Consider the following 22,822-nt stretch of genomic DNA (forward strand, 5'->3'; position numbering starts at 1 on the left):
ATGTTAATTTGCATTACTCAGCTTTTAGACTTGCAAAAGTATATGAGTAAAAGTACTGCCACATTTATTTTGACAAAACAATAACGTGAGCTTATGGTTTATTTTTTCTAGCATTTATTTGACCATCTTCTAGCAAAAAGGAAAAAAAAAAACCCTCTGGTTCTATATTCTTGCTATGTTTTGAAGCTGCTCAAATGTCAAATTTTATCACATAAGGCTGGTTTCCAAAGATAAGTCTTTGTATTTCATGACAAAAGTTCTTCCTGCTCAGGTACCGTTTCATTTAACTATACTTGTCCATCTTTCTCTATGAGATGTTCATACACATTTAGACTCACCTATTCTGCCATGCAGTGTGGATAAAAGAAGTGCTTAAAATGAGTAAAATATCCACTAAAAAAACAGGTGGTTGTTTTACAGGTACAAGCATTACCTTTAGCCAGCGTTTCACACACAAACACGAAGAAGATTAATGAGCATGAAAGGCTGAGTTACAGGTATATGTATATCCCCAGTTCCCCTGACTTCAAATTTCTGCCTGGGTACAGAAAAGGGGGTTTTATTTTTGTGGAAACTGAGGCAAAAGTGAATTACCAAAACAACCTCAATCAACACAGCAAAGTTAATAATGTACAAAACCACTCTATCCACCCTTGGGCCTTTCTATGTATGATGACATAGTGGTTCTTATAATGTGCTTTTGTAAGAAAATATTTGTATTATCACATGCATCAGCAGGGGTGGTACCAAACTATCCCCCTGGCGGCCAGAAGGTGTTTGGTTTTTACAGGCTTTGGATTTTTTTTAAAATCCTCATCCTGTTCTAAATATGGGAAAATGGCATTCACATCTCTCTTTTTTTAAGGTCTGTCTCAGACTACTATTTTCTGGTTTAGAATGAAGGAAAACTATTTTGGTTTGGTGCTGACATAGAGGGAAAAGATCCCTGTAGAAGGCTGGTGCTGTAAAAACTGAAATAAACCTTCCTGGGTCTTATTTAGCTTAAATGAAGACTCAGCATGTAGCTGGCGTACAAAGTTTCATAGAACTAAAAGAAGATCCATTGATGGTAATGAAGAATGGTTTCATCCTAGCTGTAACTTGACTGATTTCCCCACAGATCAGTGATCTGCAGGGAGGGTGAATGGTTATCTGAAAGCAAGCACAGTTGGGTGCGAGGGGTAAAAAAGGAAAATCAAGTTGATATAGCAGTGGTTAGTGAACACGGTTTGGGGCCATGTGGATCTAATGCTGAATATCAAGGTTATAAGAAAAAAGTTTGTACACCACTGAGTCAAGTTCAAACACTTTTCACATAGAGAGGGAAGTAGAATGAGTCGCCTTGCTAGACAAAAACCATACGGGTGAATCTCAGTGGAAAGATTTGTGGCAAAAAGGATGTGAGCTGGTGTGAGCCGATATGGGTAGCACCAAAATCAACTACAGAAACAAGTGTCACACCTACTTTTGGCTGTATCCGAGTTTTGGGCAGCCTGCATAGGCTGTCACAGGCTGGATGTTTTCAAGTAATAGTGAGCAGCTAGAGGTCCAGACAGCCTCAGCAGGAACCACAGCTGCTCTTTGCTCTCTGAGCACCCACTCCTGCCAGTATCCATTTGTGCCTGACCGGGACCCTGGGGAGAAGGACTGGCGGAGGGGTGGCATGACCAAAAGGTGCATCTGCATGCCCTGCCCACGCTGCGAGTGTCCCCTGCAGCACCCCAGTCTCTGGCAGGGCCACAGGGATGCTGGTGCCACAGGCCTGTTGGAGCGCTGGGCACCAAGCCCTTGGCTCTTTCCAAAAAGTCTGTCCTTCTGGCTGTTTTTCTGGATGATAAATGCTGCTGTTACTGCTGGGTATAGGTACAGATTTGGATAATTTGGAGTCAGATCCAAAGGTGCTTGAAAGCTAAAGCCGCAAGTTTCCGTGCCTGTGTTTGGCAGGTTGCGAGCATGGCTTGGCAGCGAGTCCTGCTCTAATTGTACTGCATAAGCACTAGTTCTGCTCGCCCTCCACGGTATGTTTAACAACAGCTAAACATACTCCTTTTAGGAACATGCTGATACGTGCTCACGAGGAAGCTGACACATGTAAGTTACTGCCTGAGGTCAAAAATACTATCCAGAGTAATTACCTCAACAAAAGATATCAGTAAGAAATACATACTTAGAAATAATAATCGCAATGCCAAGATTTCATGATTTTAAATATTCTCTCTCTTTCCCTCCAGAGTTCTCCTAGCTATGTAGGCCAACCAAAACACCGCAGTGATTGTGTTTAATAGTGGCATAAGGATAACTGAAAGTCATTGTTTCCTCCTACATTATTCAGTACAGCAACATACTGAAATTGAGCTTGTAACATATATTCACAGAATAATTTTTATATTGCATTAACAATCTTTGACACTAATGCTAATTCTTCATTAGAAGAAACATGATAAGTAAGCTGATTTAATATGCAGTTAGCACTGAAAGATTTCGAGCACATGAGATTTTTGTTACTGTTTGACAGCTTTGGGTATCTAACGCTCTGCTTAGTCACAGAGGAGGTGCAGACAGCCGCACAGCTTTTCCCCTCCCTTGTCTAAACTGCGGTGCTGATGCAGAGACCATTTCTTTGTGTAAATGCCCGGACGTTTAATCTTCATGCCTGTTTTATTTGAGGTCTCTCTCTGCAGACAGTGCAGAGGACTGGAGTGGACAGGAGCAGAGAAATGGGAGAATGCTTATTTGCTGGGTTGTTAAATTGAGCAACTAAGTCAACATTCCTGAGAGGCATTGCAAAGGTCGAGAAGAATTTGCGGGGGGGAGGTTGTTGCTGCCTAGTCAGTGACAAGCTACCTTAATTAACAAAACTTAACATCACAAAGATGAAGTGGCAACAAAACTTGTTTTAGTAACAGGAAAATCCAACCAAGAAAGGGTGAATTTGTACAGTACGGGACGGGGGGAAGGGGCGGGGGGGGGCGGGGGGGGTGGAAATAAGAGTGCCCACAAGCTATTATGTGTGGCACCAAGGGCCGGTTTTCCCGGTCTATTATTTCACCCGAGGCCGAGCCTTTAAGAGCAGGAGGGCAGATTTTCAGGCGCGGCGCTTGCTTGTGAGATTCCCTCGGGATTTCAGGAAGGCGCCGTTTCTGTGGTTCGCCCGTGGAAGGCAGTTTGGGCAGGTGGACGCTAGAGGGGGCACCGAGTCTCCCTGTCTGTCTGTCTCTGCCTGTCTTGTCTGTCTGGGAGCTGCAGCCTGAGCTAACACGCCATCCCTCTGCCCCTCCTGCCCTGGGCCGTCCGTTTCTTCTGTTCCTGCAACACCCCCGTCCCCGCACAGCTCAGGTGTTTGAACAACGGGCCGGAGAAGTGTCCCAGCGTGTGCAGGCAGAAGAAAGGGAGCACAAAACAAGTGCTGGCCAGGTGACGGACCCGTGTCCTTCAGCAGCAAAACAAGGGCTGTGGACACCAGTTTGGCTGGGGAGATGGGCGTGCTTGGGAGGGGGACTCCCCAGCTGCTCTGCATGGCTGAGTCACGCTGCCGGCCAGCAGCTAAGTCCTGAAAGACCTGGAACATGTCAGTCAAGTTGCTCTCAGTTACAGGCACCTTATTCTCAAAGCTTGGAGGAGCTGACACAGATTGGGCTGACAAGTTACATCATGCCCTGCCAGACAATGCTTTTCAGCTCTTCAGCACACTGGGAGGAGGGGAAGACACATATAGGGCTTAACGGCCTAGAATGAGGATACTGAACAAAATTTCGATGCTCCTAAAACCAGCAGATATTTACCTGACAAGTCTCTCAGATGAATCTGTGACAAGAAGTAGGAGGTGGAGTTGGTACCATTAACTCGCAATTAACCATTGGCCTGCAGGAAAGAAGGGATTTCCTTCCTCCTCCTTTCACCCATCTCTCTGTCCGATACACGGAAAGGAGCGCAGTTCTTCTCACTGAGACTTTGCTGTAAAGCAACGTTGGCGAACAATCAGGAGGAAAACCAGACGCTCGCCGACAGCTATACTTGGGGGAAAAAGAGATCCATATGTTTCATCTTATCTCATTTTCTCCTCCTAGCATTCGGACAATTAAAACAGAAAACCAGAGAGATGCCCAGGGGTGGGGAAGCAAATCCCAGACAGGGCATGAGCTCAGTCCATCAGGAATGTTGACTTAGTTGCTTGATTTAACAACCCAGCAAATCTGTGTTCTCCCATTTCTGTGCTCCTGTCCCCTCCACTCCCTTGCATGGGTTTGATCTGGGGGAACTGGAAGTCCTGAGTTTTACTCTGTGTTTGGTCCATGTTACAACATTGTATACCTGTTCTTGGTTCTCCTTGTCTTCCTGAGCCTGGCTGTTCTCAGTGATCCTGTGTCCCCGGGGCTGTGTGGCCATCACCCTCAGTGACAAGAGAGACCAACTGGTGTCTGTGTCCCTGTCTGGGAGCCAGCCCCATCAGGAGCTGAGTGCTCCCACAGGACAGTGACCCTATCGTTTGTCTGCCCTGACCCCGGACACAGCTTCTAGCTTCAAAGGCTCAGGGGAAGGTTCTCTCTTGTGGGGAGGGGGGTAGGTGTGGGGGAAAGGAGGAGGCTGGAGGAAAGAAAAGTGTCCCCAGATTGCTGGTTCATCTGGAAGGTAGAGCGAGTACCTCGCACAGGGGATCAGAGTGATGCAGCTGAGCCGGTGGGAAAGGCAGGCATGCTCTCTGTGTGCACGAGGGATTCACTGCAAACTGCTGGGTGATGCATCTACAGGAATTGTCAGGGGAACTGGTGGTGCTCATCGTCTGCACCGTCGTGTCTGGGCTCCGTAAGAGAACAGGGAAAGGATGAACAGAACAGTTCTTTTTGTTATGTTCAATAGGCGCCAGAAGTCCTCAGCACTGTTTATGTCCAGATGTTGATGATGCAGCATGATGCCCTCTGACGCTTCCTCACCATGATGGTGTCTGTGCTTCCTCACTCACCCCGTGGCCATCATCAGTCACCTCCTGCAGACATGGCTGCCCCTGGACAGGCACGTGTCCTGCCCCAGCCCCTGTGGGCAGGCAGAGACCTGTTCTCTGGTGGATGGGGGAGTTGGCGAAGGTGCTGGTCCTCCTTCGGGAAAAGAAGGTCTGAGTGTGGCCAGATCCAGCCTGGCCCTGGGCAGCCCCTTTCGGCAGGGAAAGCGCTCAGCTGTGTCGGGAGCATGACAGGTACCAGAGCCCACGGGCTGATGGGTGAAGTTCTGCTCCCTTGCAGTGACATGATGCAGCCGTGGAGGATCCTGGAGAGGAAATGTTTCATCCTAAAGGTTTTAGTGGAAAACTTAAAGAACTCAGGCATAGGACAGACCTGGGACCGACTCTGCCAATCTGAGGCCACTCTGCAGCTGCTCAGTGCATTTCTGGCCTATATATTTCTGCAGCTCCTTGTCTGCCTTTCTGACTAACTCTTCATCCTGAGGGAGTCTCGGGCATGCTGTGAACACCCACAGAGCCCCTGGAGTGCTGCGTCAGCCCTGTGCAGGGCTGGTGGTGGGGACGCCGAGGCCATTTGCGGCTGCCAGCCTGCGGGGCTGTTGCAGAAGGCTGAACAGCAGTCGGCAAAAGCCCCACGCACAGGCGTGGGCTGGTGAGAAAATGCCTTGGTTTCAGGGGCGGTTTCGATGGAAGGTCTCTGCAGCTCAGCCATACCACCTCGGCAGTAGTGTCTGTGTGATGCAGCCTGGAGGCTGTCACCCTGCAAGTGGCTCCCCGACCTCCTGCAGTTCATCAGTGCCACCCTGGGAAGGGAGATGCCTTTTTCCCCACTCAGCCCCAGGGACAGCTGTTCCTCAAGGGACACGTGAGGGATGGGCATCCCTGCAGGTGCGGCAGAGGGGACGGGTGCCTCGGCTGAGCTTCACTGCTTGTGGCACTGAGGCAGCACTGCAGCCGCCTCATCTCCTGGGGGGACAGATTGCTTGGGTTGGTTTTGCTTCCATTTTTTTTCATGGAGAAGCTTCGATCCTTGGGGAGAAAGGTGTTGCCCAGCTCATAACCGCTGCCTGCTGGGGCCTGGCCTCCCATGCCTGCTCACTGCAGGGTCCCTGCCTTCCTCCCTTTCCCAGTGCCGCTGCGGGCAGCCCTGCCCCGGTGCCCTCAGCACGGCCTGGGGGCTGGGGTAACCGCTGCAGCCGGGGCATTTCCACGGGGCCAACACCTGACTGGTTTGTTTGGTCCATGCCCGCCCGGGGAGATTTGTGGTTTCCTCCAGCCTTTGTTTATTTCGGTTTGGGTTTGTCTGCCTGGTTGCACTGGTTGTTTGGTTGGTGTTAGCTTGATAATCGCTTTGGTTTCTGTTGCAGTTTCTGCAGTGCGGGTCTCTAGGGGAGCCCCCTTTCAGGACTTTAGGGGCTGAGAAACATCCCTGTGTCCCCCCACACGTGTTGTGGTGCCGGGCCGAGGCCGGTACCAGGGCGGGGCGGGGCCGGTACCGGGGCGGGGGCGCCGGCGCGGAGCCAGAAAAGCGGCGGAGGCGGCGGAGCGCGGAGGTGTTTCTGTGCCTGGTTCGGGGTCGGTCGGCAGCGGAGCAGGTGAGGGGCCTGGGAATGCTCGTCCCACGGGTCCGGGCTCTGCTTACCGGGACCGGGGGCCGGGCGCTGCCCCGGGACAGCCGGGGAGTTGCGGGGAGCAGGGGCAGCCCCATCCCGCCGCCGGCTGCTCCTCGCTGGGGCCGGGCAGCCTCTGCCGCTCCCGACGCGGGTCGGGCAGCGGCCGCCCGCGGGGCTCCTGCGCGGCCGGACGGGTCCCGGTGCCCGCACGGGCGGGGAAGGGCCCCGGCTGCTGCCGCCCGGGGGTTCCTGGGGACGGGCTGGCGGGGGAGGTTCCTCCTCTTGGAGAAGGTGGTGGAGGGGTCCCCCCCCTTGGAGGAGGGTTGGGGAGGGGAGGAAGGGTGTGTCCCCCCTCTTGGAGGAGGGTTGGGGAGGGGAGGCAGGGTCTTCCCCCCCCCCCCTTGGAGGAGGGTTGGGGAGGGTGAATGGGGAGGTTTCCTCGGGAGGAGGTTGGGGCGGGGGGGAGGGGGTGGTTCCCCAGGGAGGTTTGTGGGGGATGTTCCCCTGGAAGGGCTTGTAGCCTTCCTTACCCAGCTGGGCTGTGTTCCTGGGTGCCTTGGCAAGGCTCCCCATGGGGGGTTCAGGTGAAATAAAGCCAAATAAAGTGATTCCCTACATCTGCTGGAGCTGCCCTACAGAGACATGGGGCTGGACCCTCCCTGCAGGAAGGGGTGCCTCCACCCCAGTTCCCAAGCACTCCCCTAAATTCTATCTGGGAACCCTGGGCTGGGGGTGGGCTACACTCCCCCCACCTCTTCACCATCACATCACACATGGGGTCAGAAAACAGAATTTCAGTGCTGGGTTTTAATCCCCAACATGGAGATTAAGTGCTGTGTTCTGGGGGCTTGGATACATGCAGAGCAAGTTGTGTTGGGAGCTCAGAAAGGGACCCAGTCACATGTTTTCAGCTGTTGGAGACCAAGGCCTGTGTTTGTGGGACTAAAAATGGAGACAAAGTCTTGCGTTTTTCATGTTCTGAAAACAGAGACTAAGGGCTGCACTTTTGGGCCATAAAAACAAGCTCTGGGGTCTCAAAAGCAGAGGCAGAGCCCTGTGTTCTGAAGTGCAGAAAAAGAATAAGTCATGCGTTTTCAGCACTTGAAAATGTAGGTTAAGTCGTGTGTTTCTGCAACTCAGAAAAAAGCCTAAGTAGTACTGTGTTTTGGGGACTTGGAAACGGAGGCTCAGTTGGCTGTTTTCAGCTCCCAAAACAGAGGCTCAGGGAGAACTGGGTGGGAGATGGTGAGGAGGGGGTGTTGGGATGTGGGAGGGGTGTGGGTAGGGTGCAGGGACCCCCACTGGAGGTGGGGGTCTGGTCACACTGGTCCCTGAAGTTAGGGAGGCTGGCATGCACCAGGCCGAATTAAACATCTGAGACAGTCTCTGGGGCGAAAGGCACTTTTCACACCATCTTTGCGTGTCCAACTCTTTATTCCAGGGGTGTACAAGCACCAGAATAGTTCATGAACAATATACACAAACTAATTAGACAATGTGTGTACAGTTATGACAGTTCATATTCGTATACAAGTTGTGACAGTGATTGATTTACGACCATGCCAAGATTGGTGCAATTAGCTGGAGCTTTAAGTGGGTTGTAACAAGAGGGAGCGTTTATTAAGGCAGAGCTGGTAGCAAGAAGCAGCAGCATTTCTGGAGCTGGAGCTGAAACAAGCAGGAACGTCCATCAGCAGGAGAACCTCACGGCCAGAGCTGGAGCTTCAACAAGCTGGACCTGAAATTACCTCAGACTGAAACAAGCTGGAGTGTCCAGGAGCTAGAACTGAAATAAACTGAAATAAAGCAGCAGGAATTGAAATTACTTGGGGCTACAAATACCTTGTGCAGTAACGTGGTGAGGACCCCATCAGCAGGAGCTGTAAGAAGCAGGAACATCTCCTGTCCACGTGTCCATTAGCTGGAGCTGTAACAGGCCATGACCGCTGTCAGCCAGGGCTGCGCTCCCAGCACCACTGGACAGCGGAGCATCCGCTCTCCAGAGCCTCTGTTAGGGAGAGCCGAGCTTACCTGTGGCTGTAACAGGCAGGAGTGACTATGAGCAGGAAAATCTCATGGCTGGAGCTGTTAACAAGCCGGAGTGTCCATCAGCTGGATCTGTACTCTGAGGCAGGGCTGGCCCCAGCAAGGAGCTCCGACAGCAGGGAGCCCCGCCTCTTCCCTCAGGGTCTAAATCCACACCTAGTGCCTCTCTCTGCATGGAGGGTCTCTCCTGGTCCCGTTCCCGAGGGCAGAAGGGAGGCAGGGGGGACCCCAGATCTCCTGGGGAAGGTGGGCACGGGCAAGGCAGCATTGGCATCTCCTCTGTACCTGTGGAAAGGGAGTGATGCACCACACAGCCCTGAACGGCCCCACGTAACCCATGGGAGATTCCTGTCCTCCTCCTGGGCATAGGCAACCCTTCCTGTCCGCCTGCCCCTTGCTCTTGGCAGAGGCTGCCCAGCACTGCACCCGGGCAACAGGGAGGGGAGCGAGAGATGACAACGGGAGAGCTCGGGGCTCAGCCTGAAAAAAAAAAATTCCTCCCCAGAACAGCAGGTGAGAAAGCACACCTTGCTGAAAGCCCTTTGCTCAGGGAGGAGCATTTCAGGCACACAATGACACCAAGCAATACTGGGGCCGATGACGGGCTGTTCCCCTCCAGGGCCCAGCCTGGCACAGCATTTGCCCCCCACCAGCCCCTGTCCAGGAGCAGGACTGGGGGAGCCACAGGCTGCACTTTACATCCTGCTAAACACCACTGCCAAGCCCAGTTCTAAACATCAACTAAAGCTGAACTCATCGAAGTGCTAAACATCACGTAACGCTGAACCAGGCCAAGTGGGTTTCAGGAGAGGCCCAGAACAACCCGGAGCCCCATGTGGGAGCAGGACAGGGCTGTCCCCAGCCAGGCCGTGGCCGAGAGCCACAGCAGCTGCCCTGGGGCAGCTCTGGCACAGGAGCTTCCCGCAGCTCCCCCCTGCCGCCCGCAGCCACCAGGCCCAGACCGTGGGGCACAGCCCATCCCTGGCCTGGCCTCTGCCCCGGGAGCGCTGCCGGCACAGCCCCGGACCGCCCTGCGGCTGGACACACAACACAACCAGAAGCCACAAGCTAAAAAATTTTCCTCCCAAGCCAGGCTCAACAGAGATGCGAGGTGCGCCACCACCCTGACCCCACTGCAGCCTGGGAGCGGTGCCGGCCTTAAACCGCCCCGCAAACAGGACCAGCACCAGCAGCTCCACGCATGGCATGTTTTGCTCCTCAGCTGCCCAGGCGAGGCTTCCTCAGCTCACGTGTGTTTGGGGTGGTCCTGCGTGCCTGACCCTGCCAGACACCCCCAGAGCACGGCCCAGCTGCCCCCCTGCTTCAGGGCACTCACCAGACATTTCCTCCCGCGTCGGTGTCCCCGGGGCTGCCCGTGTCGGTGCCGTGCTCCTCGCCCTGGCCCAGGCTGAGCCTTTCGGCTGCTCCCCTGCGCTGGTACCTGCGCTGGAAAACCCCCTGTGAGGAAGCGGCGGCCGCGTCTCAGCAGGGAGGCCGCAGCTCTCGCTCGAGCAGGAGCTCCCAGCCCCACTCACGCCTACAGGCTTGCCCCGCTGCCCGGCGGAGCCTGGTGCCAATGCCCCCGCCCCGAGCCACTGCAGGGGCCGGGGGACCCCGGGGCGCGGCTGGGGCTCCCCCCCTCCCGCTCCCCCCCTCCCGCTCCCCCGGCTGCACAGAGGCTGCTGCCGGCAGCTCGACTCCCGCGCTCCCCCCCCCATCAGCGCCCTGCAGGCAGCAAAATCCAGCCAGTGAATGCAAACCCGGCTTTTAAGGACTAAAGCGGAGCGCAGTCGGTCAGTGCCCGCCCCCTGCTCCCCCCTCCTTTCCTGTGCACATGCAGCAGGGGCCGGATCCCCGCTCCTGAGCGCCCAGAGGCTGCGGCGTTCTGGGCAAACCAACCCCGGGGCCTCCCGGGGAGGCGCCTCCGGGGCAGGCTGGGCCCAGGGTATTTTCTTCCTTTTCTTCCCCCTTCCCTGGCTGCGGGCCTCCGCCTGCTCCCCTCAGTCCCCACCGCCCCGTGCCCTGCCCCGCCCTTCACTTGCTCTCCCGCAGCGGCTCTGCCTGCGCGGGGCAGCCCGGGGCATGGGCGGGGCCGTGCTGGGCGGTGCCTCCCGGTGTTGAGGCTCAGCCCCGGCTGCGCTCCGCTGGAGGCGCTGGCGATCACGGACTTTCCCCGGGTTTTCCCGGTACTGCGGGTGCGACCGGGCGGCTGTGGCTGCGGAGCCCCGTCCGCCCGACGGGCCCGGCTGGCGGCGGCACGCAGGGCTCTCACGGGCTGGGGCTGCGCAAACAGAAACAGGCGGGGAAACCGCGCACGGACATACCGGCACGGCGCGGGGTCACCGCCCGTCCCGCTCTCTGCCGGGTGACACGTTTATCCCCCAGGGAGGCACCACCCGGAGGGCCCAGCCGGGCTCCCGGCGCGGCCCAGGGCCGCAGGCCGGGACACACCCGGGCGCGGGCAGCGCTGGCCCCCGCAGGAGCCCGCAGGCCTCTGCGCCCGCGCGGGCTGCCCGGGCACAGAACGGACCCGCTGGGCTCCGGCGCGGCCGCCCCGCCCCGGCGGTAGCGCCCCCTGGCGGCCGTCGCACGTCACTGCAGCGCCCCCTGGCGCTCGGCCTCGGAATCACGAGCAGCGCGCGCCCCTCCCCGCGCGCGGCGGCGCCCCCTGGCGGTCAGAGGCCCCTGGCGGCTCCGAGCGGCTCCGCAGTGCCCGGGCCCGGCCCCCGCCACACGCCGCGCGTGGCGCACCCGGGTACCCGCCGGCGGGGGGGACACACACACCAGTGCCGCCCCCCCCCCCGCCTCCAGGCCCTGACAGCTGCCATCGGGGCGCGCATCCCCCCCCCGCCGCACCCAGGTGGTGCGAGACATGACCCCCCCCCTCTCCCCCCGCGCGGTAGCGGCCACCCCTGCCGGGGGCACCGGCCTGGAGAGGGAGGGCCGGGAGGCATTTCCCCCGCGCCCGCCGTTGCGGTAGGGAACCCCTGTCCAGCAGCCCGCAGCCTGTCCCCTCTGCAGCCCCCTCGGCTAAAGGGGCCGGTTTCTGCATCAGACCCGATGCAGAGGAACATTAACCTCAAGCCTAGACATGCTGGCCAGGACTTGGAGCAACCTGGTCTAGAGGAAGGTGTCCCTGCCCAGGGCAGGGGGGTTGGAACTAGATGATCTTTAAGGTCCCTTCCAACCCAAACCATTCTGTGATTCTATGTTTTAGATGCAGAGTTTTTATTTCTTTCTTTCACATAAGCAACTCGAGGGATTCTGAGCCCTGGTGCAGCACTGAGTGGCTGAGTCTGCTCTGCACACCACATCCTTCCTCCGACCCGCTTCCCTGAGCTATTTTTCTGCCCACAACACAGAAAATTCTGTGTTCTGCTCCAACTCTTGGGGAGATCTTCCAATGGGGTCTGGCAGCGCCATGGCTTCATCCCTCCCCAGCACTGCACTGCCCGGCTGCAGCCTGCAGGGAGCAGATCAACAGGGGTAACACACCAGGGAAAAACTCACCGCTCCTCACAGCTCCGCGAAACATCAGCAGCTCCCGCTGCACCTGGCAAGGGAAAAGCTGCCACGCTCCAGCCAGGTGCAGTGGTACCACTCCTGCCCCTGCGAGGCTCCCGCCCAGCTGTCACACTCTGCCCAGGGGCTTTGCTGCAGAGGGGAGCTGGGCCAGAGAGAGGACTTGGTCCTGATGATCTAAGTGATCGCCTCCTCCCTACCCAAGCAGACGCCCAAACACCCCTCACCTCCTCCCGTGCCCTCCTGGCAGAGCACACCCGCTCCATACCTGCTGCGGGCAGGGCACAGTGACCAAGAGCTGACACAACAGCTCCTGCAAGTTTGTGCATCTGGTCCATCAGGACAAACATGGTGACAACACGTTGCCTGGAGCAGCATTTCAGTAGCTGCACTTTTTGCCGTCACCCCTGCAGGACCCAACAGGGCTGGGAAGGTCTCACCAGGGGCTCAAATCCCACCAGATGCTTTGTTTTACCAACTCCGGGTTTAATTTCTGCACCTTACCTCTTGGGGGGCTTGAGGACTTCAAGGTTACGGAAAGGTCTGCAATTAAAACTGCATTGAAATAAGGCAGCCCAGAAGGGCATCATGTCAGCACCTGCAAAAGCTGCGGTCAGTTTTAATTCACACGTGCAAAAACACACAGACACTGTCCTTCACACTGTTCCCACTTGCCAGAGGGAACAGCAAGTGCTGCAGAGACAGTGTCAGAAGCACCGATACAGAGATGCCTCCTCAGCCCAGGAGACACCACTCAGAACACGAGTGAAAGGTACACTGACAGCCTGGGCTGGTTTTCTTCCCCTTGCAAGAAGCCAAACTTTAACCACGGACACCAGGAGGAGCTTTCCCAAGGATTATCAGGCAGCCTGCAGTCTTCTTCCATTATGTCCCATAAATCCACTTTTCCAAGCTGTATTTCCCCACATGAAACACAAAACCCCAGCAGTCACTGTGACTGCAAAGGCCTCTCTAAAGTAACATCCACAAAAGTATATAACGGTACCTGAGTGCGGGCTCTGCCTGCACGCAGTTACCACCAAGGGAACAGGCACTGTCTGACATCCTTCAGCTGCCCCCGGCATCTCCTCACTTTTTTATCTCCTCTAAAAGCCCCCCAGCCATCACTACAGTGTGCATATGGATTGACTTCTACCTTGCTCCGTTTCAACCACATAAAAAGAAAAGAATCTGTGCAGGCTGATCATGACACAGAGTCATTCACAAAGCCTAAACATCAGCTCAGGTGCTGATAAAATGTTCTCCTGAACAATTTTAAATATGTAAGACTTCATGACACAAGTAAAACTAGGTCCTGGCTGACCTTGTTTGGTTTCAAATACCGTTATCTCTGCCACCTCCTCCCCAGCCCCAGACAAATATGACTCTGCGGGCCTCCACAGTTGACCTTCTACAGCGGTACGAAGGTCTGAGCGCTGCAGGCCCTCAGGAGACGGCGCCCAGGGCATCGCGTTTCTTCGGGGGTCTTTGGCGCCAGCAGATCTCATAGCTGTTGAGGCTGCTCCTCGGAGGGCTTTCTCGTGACTTGGGCTTAGGGGTCCTTCTGCAGGAGCTCATTTTTTCTTTCCAGGATTTCAACTCACACAACTGTGCAACTTTTCAGACACTGCTGTTTAGCAGAAAATATTACAGCCAAGGCATGTGCTGGGCAGCGGACTTCAAGACACAGCAGACAGCGACTACCGGGAGTAGAACACTTCTGCATAGATTCCATGACTCAGACACAGTTTATCTACAAGCAGTGTAAGAATGACCCTTTTACCAACCTTTTTGGGTAAATGCTGGCATGGGCAATGCCACCAAACACAGGAAGGCATAAACCAGGGATTATATTGCAGTGCGACAATCAGTTCCACAGTACCAAGAGCAAGTGACACTAACAGTGGGAACGAGCAACTCCAGATGGGTTTTTTTAAAGACAACTCAGCTCTCGTTCCTCCCAACACCATCACAGCACCCGCTTAAGCTCCGTCCCCAAAGCTGGCTGCCGCAGCCCCCACAGCCTGGCGGGGTGCGGGGGCATCCCACCTGGGACACATAGGAGAGGAGCTTCTGTCCTCCCCGGGCCACGCGCGCCCCAAGGGGAGCGGAGCTGCTGGGTCGAGGGACCGCCCTGCACTGCGGGCAGCGCCTTGCTGGCCGCCCGCGACACCGACCAAGCACGTCCCGTTTCCTCGCCTTTCAGCTCTGGAGCCGGAGCGACCCAAGCCAGGACCCATCACAAGCCGTGAGGGGACCAGGACAGCTTCTCAGCGGCGCTGGCAGGGTTCTGACCCTTGTGTCTTCTCAAGCCAGCGTCCCAGGGAAGGAGCTCACGCTGCCATGGCAAACCAGAGCGTATTGACACCACTCAAGTCAACCACTTCAACTGAAGTACGTGACACTGTGCTACTACGGCTTCCCACTGCCACCTGACAAGCCAGCAACGATGTTTTTAAAAAAGCATTTTCTGTACAGCAAGGGATGACACAGTGCTCTACAGCGACCTGCATTCAAGAGAATTAGGGACATGGATAAATGCTGCAGACATCAGTAGTTTATTGGTATGTTTAGTCAAAACACATTCAGAATGGAAACTTAAAAAGTAAAAATACTTTCCACCTGCAACAATTAAACTAGAATCTACTAGCATATAATGCTTGACACGTTACAGCAATAAAGATGGTAATCCACTGTCTTGTATACCTACTAAAGCCAAGATGGTCAGCCAAGTTTGTTGAAATAGAACCGTAATGACAAAATACTCCCACCATCCACAAATCAGCAACTAACAGTAATGGTCAGTGAATCCCTTCCTTTGCTCTAAGAGGTACATTTACTATCAAGAGGGTCGAGAACACGTACGAGTCCACAGTACAGCAGGTGAGCTATCACCATGTAAACTTCTCCGGGTGACGTTCCAACGGTTGTTCATGTCACTTAAACAAGAAGCAAGCCAGAAAGCAGAATGGCTCAGTAGCTCTTTTTAATACTCCGTTTTTTGTAGTTGAGATTATTCCCAGGGCCATTTGCCAAACAAATGAATTGGGTGGCAGCAAAACACCACAGCACTACAGAAGGAGGAAAAAAAAAAAAAAAAGGCTACACAAAACCCACTGGTGGCAAACTGCTAACTGATGATAGCAATTTGTCCCAAAGCTTCAAACCTAAGTAGTGTTGCTGTGTGGTGAGCAGTTCAAGTACTATAGATTTCCAGGTAACAGCTGAAAATGCGAGACCTTCAACAAAAAACTGAAATATGAAAAGGGAAACTGGTAGAAATGCGCCCCGGAAAAAAAAAAGTGTATGAAAATAGTGCAAGACTTACCATTGAACACAGAAGACCTCAAGTCTGGGAGAAAACAGACAGATGCCACTTCACTTTGCCTAACGTATCAGAAAAATATGTGCAAAATCCTCCAACTTATTCAAAAACAGCAAATGATTGCATAATCCAGAGACAGATTGCTATGATGCCCTATCCGCTGTTGCTTGAAATTGCAATTATTTTATTTGAGGTCTTCCATGCTCAGAAGCAGCTTTAAGTGGTCACACTTTCGCACCAACGCACCCAGAGACACCCCCCTTTGACTCCTGACGCCTCGGAGTTGGGCGCTTGCTGCACGCCCCGGCATCGAGCCGAGCTGTGCTGTCTGCTGCAGCTGCTGTTCACGGGAATGCGCTCCAGAACGTCATCCAGAAACAGACCTCTCCATGGGAAAAACCCCCCAGTCAGACTGAAGAAGAGGATGTCTCCTTTCTAGCCTTCCATCCGGAGCCACATAAGTGTCAACTTCAGCTGAGAGTTATGTGCAAAATGAGTAAGAGTTTTTTTAAAAAGTGCAACTGGAAAATGCAAATACTTAAGAGCTGCTGTTTTGTTCTCTGAAAATTGCAGTATCCTCATTTGATAAGCTCACCCTCACAAAGGATGCTCAGTTCTACCAATTACGAGCTGGCCAAAAGCATTCACCGTTCCTTGACTGACTTCTGAAATTCATGTCCAAGAGAGATTTCAACTCCGTTTTCTTTAACTTTGACACTGATTAAAGAGAACAAACAACCTGGAGACTACTCGGATGCCTTCTTCCTCCCTTCCCCCCCTCTGCAAAAAAACAGGCGAACTTGTTAATTGAAGAGCAAGGTGGATCATAATTTTAGCAACGTTTACTGATTGAAAGATACTGCAATTTTTTTAATACAATTTTTCAACGATTTCCTTTAAATGCTTTGCAGCCAATTGGCTTTGCAGCACAGTAATTCATACACTATACTGTACAAAATCACCAGCAAGACTGGAATGATGTATTCATAGAAGGCACCATCATGCTTATTACATTACCAGAGAACTCAAATACAGTCAAGACAAATTTCACTGTACAATGCTTATCGAAGGGGAAAGGGGAAGGAGGAGTGTGTTGAGCAGCCATCCCTGTACTGAAGAGGGGCAGATAGAAAAATCTGACGTGAGCTATCAAACTTGTTGCGTACTCAGGGCTACGACTTTGAAACTCTGGGTTCTGTTTAGTTTACAGCTAAATGGATTCCTTCTGGAATAAACTTGTAGTCTTATTAAGGTTTGTGTGTGTACGTATGTTGGTCACAGCAAGCAGATCAGATGCCCGCATCGTTTCACAAGCTATTCTGTCTGAGTAAGAGGATGAAGGTTTTTTTTCCTCCGATGCCTCCTGCAGATGTCAGTATAAATGAGTTCAGAGTACCCATTAGTGCATTTTGATGAGTGCGTAAACACGAGTTTGTTTGGAGTCGAGTGTTCTAAGTAGGAAAAAAAAAAAAGGCAAGCTTCTCCAATTGCACAAATTGCACTATTTGTGTTTCCAACAGTAATAGGCAGAAACAGTAACACTTACACAAAATGTGCAGCAGAGGGTTTTTGACTGAAAGGACCTGAATTCTACTGGGCATGTCCTTCAGTTCACTTTTGTTGCAGATAGTTAACCGGTCTTTTTTTTTCTTTCTTTTTTTTTTTTTTTTTTTTTTTTTCAGTCCTCAATTCTCCAAGTCTAGATTTATAAATTAACAGTGTGACTCCTGTTGTGAAACTGGGGAAAGAATGTCCACCTCAATTTAAACTGGAAACCAAAGGATGCTTTCACATCAAAGAAATGATCAGAAGGGCTGTGTCACATTCCAAAGCCAAAAAAAATTAACAAGAATGCAAACACGATGGATAATGTACCACTGCCAAGACTGTCTGCCCACAGTGGAGATTTCAGCGACGCTGTCCAGTGAAACGGCCTTCCATTTGCCCGGTTCCTCGTCCAGAGCCAAGTTTCTGTGCCATGCCACCTCTCGGAGGGGGTCCTCTTCCATCACGGTCTCGCATCATGCCACCACCCACTATTCCACGGGGACCCCCAGGGCCTCTATCATTGCGCCGAATATCCCTACGATCATCGCCTCCACCTCGGGTCTCTCTTTCACGAGCGGCTCTTGTTTTTTTCTCTTCTACGTTCAAGCGCACCTCACCCCGGAACATAATAGGCTTATAGGGAAAAGCGTTCAAGGCACATGTTAGTCACCATTTCACAAAGTCCATTTATACAAGGCATATGAAAACACTGCATTTGCTGCATGCCTCAGCCTACCTTCACTTACATGTGGAAGATAAAAACTAACTGTTAACAGTTGCCTGCAGCACACAACCTTAGCCCTAGAGGTCTACAGTAAATGGAATGGCGTTTTTAAATTCATTTGGCATGCAAGGAATTAAAATGCCTTTCTCAAATAAGGGCAGGGTTGTCTTTAGCCTCTCTACTGCCAGCTTTAGCCTTTTCACTTCTGGGCTAAAGTTCCTGAAGAATTGCTCTACCAGGTCTCACTCCCACATACTAGAACTGAAAACTGCTCCTTTCTCCTCTCCAGTTCCTCAAGCCACCAGCACAAATAACCCTGCTCCTCTTTCTCAGTCCCAGGATGCAGAATTCAGAGATCCATGCAATGCCTTTCAAAAGGTTGCATACCTGACTTTCACCTTAAAAGGATCTCTAAAAATAAGCACTGAGCTCCATGTGATGTCTATGTGCAGAGGTAAAAAAACCTGAATTCGGTATGATGCAGTTTGAGGAACCCTGGCGCAGCTTTTATAAGCTACAGAACACCCCTGACAGGATGAATATGCCAAAACTAGGTTTTTCTTACAACTGTTGTTTGAATGCCAGAAACAACAGCAACGCAAAGCGGGATAGCCCCCACTACATGGGGCCTAGGGCATTCAGTCCATCCTTTGATGGCTACTCAATGCCAATACTTACTTTTGCAACTAAAATTCGCTGGACCGGCTCAGAATCATCAAACACAACGAAACCAAAATTAGGCAGTTTTCCTCCCACTCCTTTAGTATTTATGCGAAGTTCTACCACATTTCCAAAGCCTGGGAAAACACAAGGGAAAAGCCATGTTATCAAAAACCACAGTGCCAGCTCTACCACCCCTGACTTGTTCCAGACACCACCTGTAGCATTACATCACGTAAAAATTCCCATGTGCCCCTAAGCAAACATTACATGACTTTTCAACATGGTTTTTCTTCTTAGCCTCTGCAGCTGAAACTGCTACTTACTCATGAAAAACTCTTTCAGTTCACTCTCATCGATATCATGTGGCAAGTTCCCAACAAAGAGCTGGTGGCTGTCTGGATAGCGAATTATCCGACGATTATCCGACTCATTCTGTTCCATGTCCCCTCTCCCTGTTGTCAACAGAAAGAAGAAGGTAGAGCCACTGAGGTTAGAAGATGTGTGTAGATTTGGATGAACACACCTACGAACAGCACCAAGCACGTTCACTCACACAATTCTGTACCTTCAGCTCTTGAGCTTATGTTTACCATGGGTGACACAGCAGGGAGGATACTATCTGCCTCTTTACATAGTCCTGACAATTTTGTAATAATACCACAAAGTATTTGTTTTCTTTTCGTCCGGTTTCCCTAGTTAGGTTAAATAAATCCATGTTAACTAAAACATCTGGCATACTGGGCAAGTTTGTTTAAGAAGTTCTTGTCATATCTTAAATTGTTATACTGAAGAGGAGCTTACTACCTATTAAAACGTGCTTTTTGAAAGATTGGGATTTAAGTCACCTCTTCACCAATGCCTTAGCACAGTAACTGTATCCTTACTTCAGCACTCATATTAAAAACCATGTTCCAGTCACCTCTCTGGTTTTCATCCTCCACCATTTTGTCCCAAATACAAGTGAGAGTACCTCATAGTCTCTCCAGCTCAACCAAAGTATTAGTATGCTTAGCAGCAGGCAAGATAAAATCTTTCCTGGTATCTCCCTACTAAACCATTACCTGCCTTGCAGTGTGACAGCAGCACACTGCTATCCCTTTTTGTACCTCAAATATTACAGTGGAGGTATGTACCTCTTCCTCTCCTCAGCCTCCCCTACAACCCTACAACAAGCTTGCTAGCTCATTTGAAAGGTTCCCTTCAGCAGATAAAACAGCTCGCTGACTTCCTCTGAGAGTAAGACCGTAGGGCTGAAGCTCTACCATTTGGTCAACCGAGATTTCGGCTTTTTCTCTCCTTCCTCTGCCACCTCCCTGTGTAAGATCAGAATTAAAAGACTCAGGCTCTGTTACATGTTTTCTGTATGACTTGTATTACATCCAGGAGTAGTAGAAATGCAGATTTGCAACCTGACTTAGCCACAAGTTGCAGCTTTTGCTCCCTGCTGCAGATGACATATTAAAGAACCAAGAAATGTTAACCTGTAGCAGATCTCACAGTTCTTTCTCGGTGCCTTAAATTCTTTCAGTTTCAGTGTTGTCCCCGAGTGAAGACACACTTGCATTGATCAAAGCCAAAAGCACTTTTAAGCCCAATCCGTCCCACAGTTTGGCATGCACTTACTTAAAACCTTCATTAGAACCAATTTTAGCTAGAGCTGGTGGAGCTGCTTCCAGTCACTGAGACTTAACCACTTCCACAGGCAGTGCTCTGCCAGCTCCTGCCAGTTTACGTTACCGCTTCAGGATAATTGCAACTACCACCCCTCCCCTTAGAACTCGTGACTTCTTTCCACACTTAGGGAAGCCGATGAACTGATCAACATCCTCTAACTCTGGGCCTTTGACAAGATTGCTTTTGCCCAGCACTGTGCTGGGGTTTGCCAACCGACCAGGCTGGACTGGTGAATGCAACTCAGAAGGCTTTCGCCTCTCAACACTGCTTCTGACAACTGTCAAGTAACGTGCATGTTTTCTAGCCAGACCATCCTACAGATTTGGATACTCCATATGAGCAAGAAAATGCAGAGAGCTGGCTGCTCATAAACTAAGGCAAAATGAGACAGCCAAAATGAGAACGGTATTTCAGACAATAACACAAGATTGAAAAATATGTATAAAATTATTAACTGACTGAGGCTGACACAGTGCAAAGGTTTTCTTCCAAAACAAAGAGCAACAACAGACATTTAAGAATTCTCACTTCCAAGGTTCAGTAAAACTAGAGGACATGGGAAAAAACCCATCAGACTTCCATACCAGCTGTTTAGAACTGCATCAAGCCACATGAAAAGTACTCAAGTGTATAAGCAAGTGGCCTAACTATTAAAAAACATTTCAGCCAAACAGAAGCTTGGAAGTAATGCCTGATCTCTGCAACAACTCATCACCAGCTTGGACTCCAAATCATATTGCCCCATTTCTCACTGAAGGCAGTAGGAACAGACAGCTCATTATCAGCCAAATACAATACAAGTACAGACAAGACCCTCCAAGGAGACACCACTCATTAACTAGTCCCAAGCAGACACACAAGATGATCCACATTACCTGGTCGAGGTCCTCGGGGTGGAAAACCTGGTCTTTCCCTGGGACGCTGTTCACGTACACGAGGAGGTTGAGACTGAGCTTCAGGTTTAGTTTCAACTCTTGGCTAAAACAGGAGGAGAATATGCATTATTAAACACCGGCCCAGCAAAAAAACCCAAACTCCTAAAACTCACCAAAACAAAAAAACCCCACAACACAAGACATAGATAAGCAGCATGCACAAAACAAACTCCAGAAGATATACATCCATGTCCATGTGTTTGGGAATACATTTTTTTTCACCTCTATAAATTCCTCTGTACCAATCCAGGACTGCAGTGTTCAGTTATCTCTGCTAAAAGGTGCAAAGCAAACATCTCTCAATCAGAGCGTCTCCCCAAAACATGGCTAAGGTGAATTTTCCATGTTTGACCAGGCATTGAGACCCCAACGCTCCGTTATTCAAGAATCCCTCGACCTGACTAAAAACCCCAGATAGATGAAATAAAGCTTCCTCATGCCAAGCTCAAATGTCATGGGTTAGGGGGTAGTCCGAGATGAACACGAAGAGATACACAAATCACATTTTCTGTCTGAGTCCTTGAGGGATTCTTTTCCTCGAGTGCAGAACAACTATAAGAAAAGTACCAAAAAGAAAGAGGAGAACAAAACAAAAGCTCTCAGAAGTGTAATAAGTATTTCTGATACAATAAAGCCACCTCAAATGACAATTTCTACAGACTACCTGCTGAGGATATTCTTCAACTTTCCTGATGTCAAGACCGTGATGCTCAAAGTACACCCTTCATATTCTCAGGAACTAGAACACCTATTCCATTTTTGGCAAGCAAAAAATGCTTTTAAAAGTAATTTGAGAAGAAGAGACAGAACAGTAAAAAATTTTTCTATGCAGCCTGTTGGTTACTGAAGCTATTTCCAACATTTTTTAAATTCCATTTTCTGTACAACAGCCCAGCAGCTGCTGCTGCGCTGGGTTCTTATCTTAGAAAAACAACATTATCCTCCGGAGCACAAAAAAGAACACTAGCCTCCAAGGAAGATTAAAGACAAGGACAATGGCTATAGGCCCAGACTGCTGTGGAGAAGTAGTTTATGTTAAACATCTCCCTTATTTTCCTTTAAGGACTCAAGACAACTGGCAGTTCCAGCCAGAGGGTACCTCACAGGGGTAAAAAGGTTGTCTTTTACATGAAACATGCAGGTATTAACACACCAAATAAATGTTTCGGCCCTCCTATCACTCGTTAGCATTAGCTTGTCCTTCCAGCATTTCTAGGATCATTTTTTCAATTCCAAGAATAAGCTAGAAAAATCAGCCTTCCTGTTAAATCTCTTTTCATTATACCTCCTCATGGGTCACTGGAGCTCTCCTGCTGTCTTTTACTCACACACCTTTACTGCATTATAAATTATACCTCAAAAGTGAAACTTGATACATTCAGATCCCCTTTCTTAGATACTTATGGCTATCAGGCTTAAACTCTCAGTCCTTCCCTCAACCATAGCAAAGACTTGATAAGTCACTGGTGTCCTTCTAGTCAATCCCAAACACCAGTTAACTTTTACCCGCTTGCTTTGCATTTCACTGAACTTCTCATCTATCACACAAGTACCCTCTGTCTACCCAAACAACAGCCAGCCAGTTGCAGTAGGTGCTTTCTAATCAGCATCATCCCTTTTCACAGAGGGACTGCCTCAGCATTCTCAGGCACAGAATAAGGATTTCAACAGACAACGACTAAAGGGGTGCTCAGCCCAGGAGCCAGGTATGCCACAAACCTCAGTCTAACGGAGATTTGAGAACAATTAAGGAAAAGGTGACATGGTCTCTTCTCTTCAGGAGCAAACTTGAGGAGGGAAAGGGACCTCTGTCTG

The 22,822-nt window shown here is 51.1% G+C and overlaps 1 protein-coding gene and 2 long non-coding RNA genes across 5 annotated transcripts in view; 1 reads left to right on the plus strand and 2 right to left on the minus strand.

The window, feature by feature from the left end:
* The first annotated feature begins 6,479 nt into the window (after positions 1–6,479).
* Positions 6,480–8,386, plus strand: LOC141922323 (uncharacterized). Its single transcript, XR_012622954.1, has 2 exons — positions 6,480–6,552; positions 8,196–8,386. It is a non-coding gene; the product is annotated as an uncharacterized LOC141922323 (long non-coding RNA).
* Positions 7,986–11,127, minus strand: LOC141922322 (uncharacterized). Of its 2 annotated transcripts, XR_012622953.1 has the most exons (5): positions 10,941–11,127; positions 9,953–10,062; positions 8,602–8,901; positions 8,413–8,497; positions 7,986–8,308 (listed from the first exon to the last, which is right to left on the minus strand). It is a non-coding gene; the product is annotated as an uncharacterized LOC141922322 (long non-coding RNA). The 2 variants fall into 2 exon arrangements; XR_012622952.1 differs by lacking the exon at positions 10,941–11,127 and having other exon boundaries at positions 9,953–10,628.
* Positions 11,128–14,677: 3,550 nt separating this feature from the next.
* Positions 14,678–22,822, minus strand: part of G3BP2 (G3BP stress granule assembly factor 2) — a 29,391-nt gene continuing 21,246 nt past the window's right edge. For both annotated transcript variants that reach the window (XM_074823343.1, XM_074823341.1), the window contains 4 exons: positions 20,948–21,050; positions 18,722–18,850; positions 18,414–18,532; positions 14,678–17,644 (listed from right to left, as the gene is read on the minus strand). In XM_074823343.1, coding sequence (XP_074679444.1) covers positions 17,372–17,644; positions 18,414–18,532; positions 18,722–18,850; positions 20,948–21,050 — 624 coding nt within the window. In that variant the 3' untranslated portion in view covers positions 14,678–17,371. The remainder of the gene's footprint in view (positions 17,645–18,413; positions 18,533–18,721; positions 18,851–20,947; positions 21,051–22,822) is intronic.

This window comes from Strix aluco, chromosome 4, assembly GCF_031877795.1.
Source record: "Strix aluco isolate bStrAlu1 chromosome 4, bStrAlu1.hap1, whole genome shotgun sequence".
Lineage (NCBI taxonomy): Eukaryota > Metazoa > Chordata > Aves > Strigiformes > Strigidae > Strix > Strix aluco.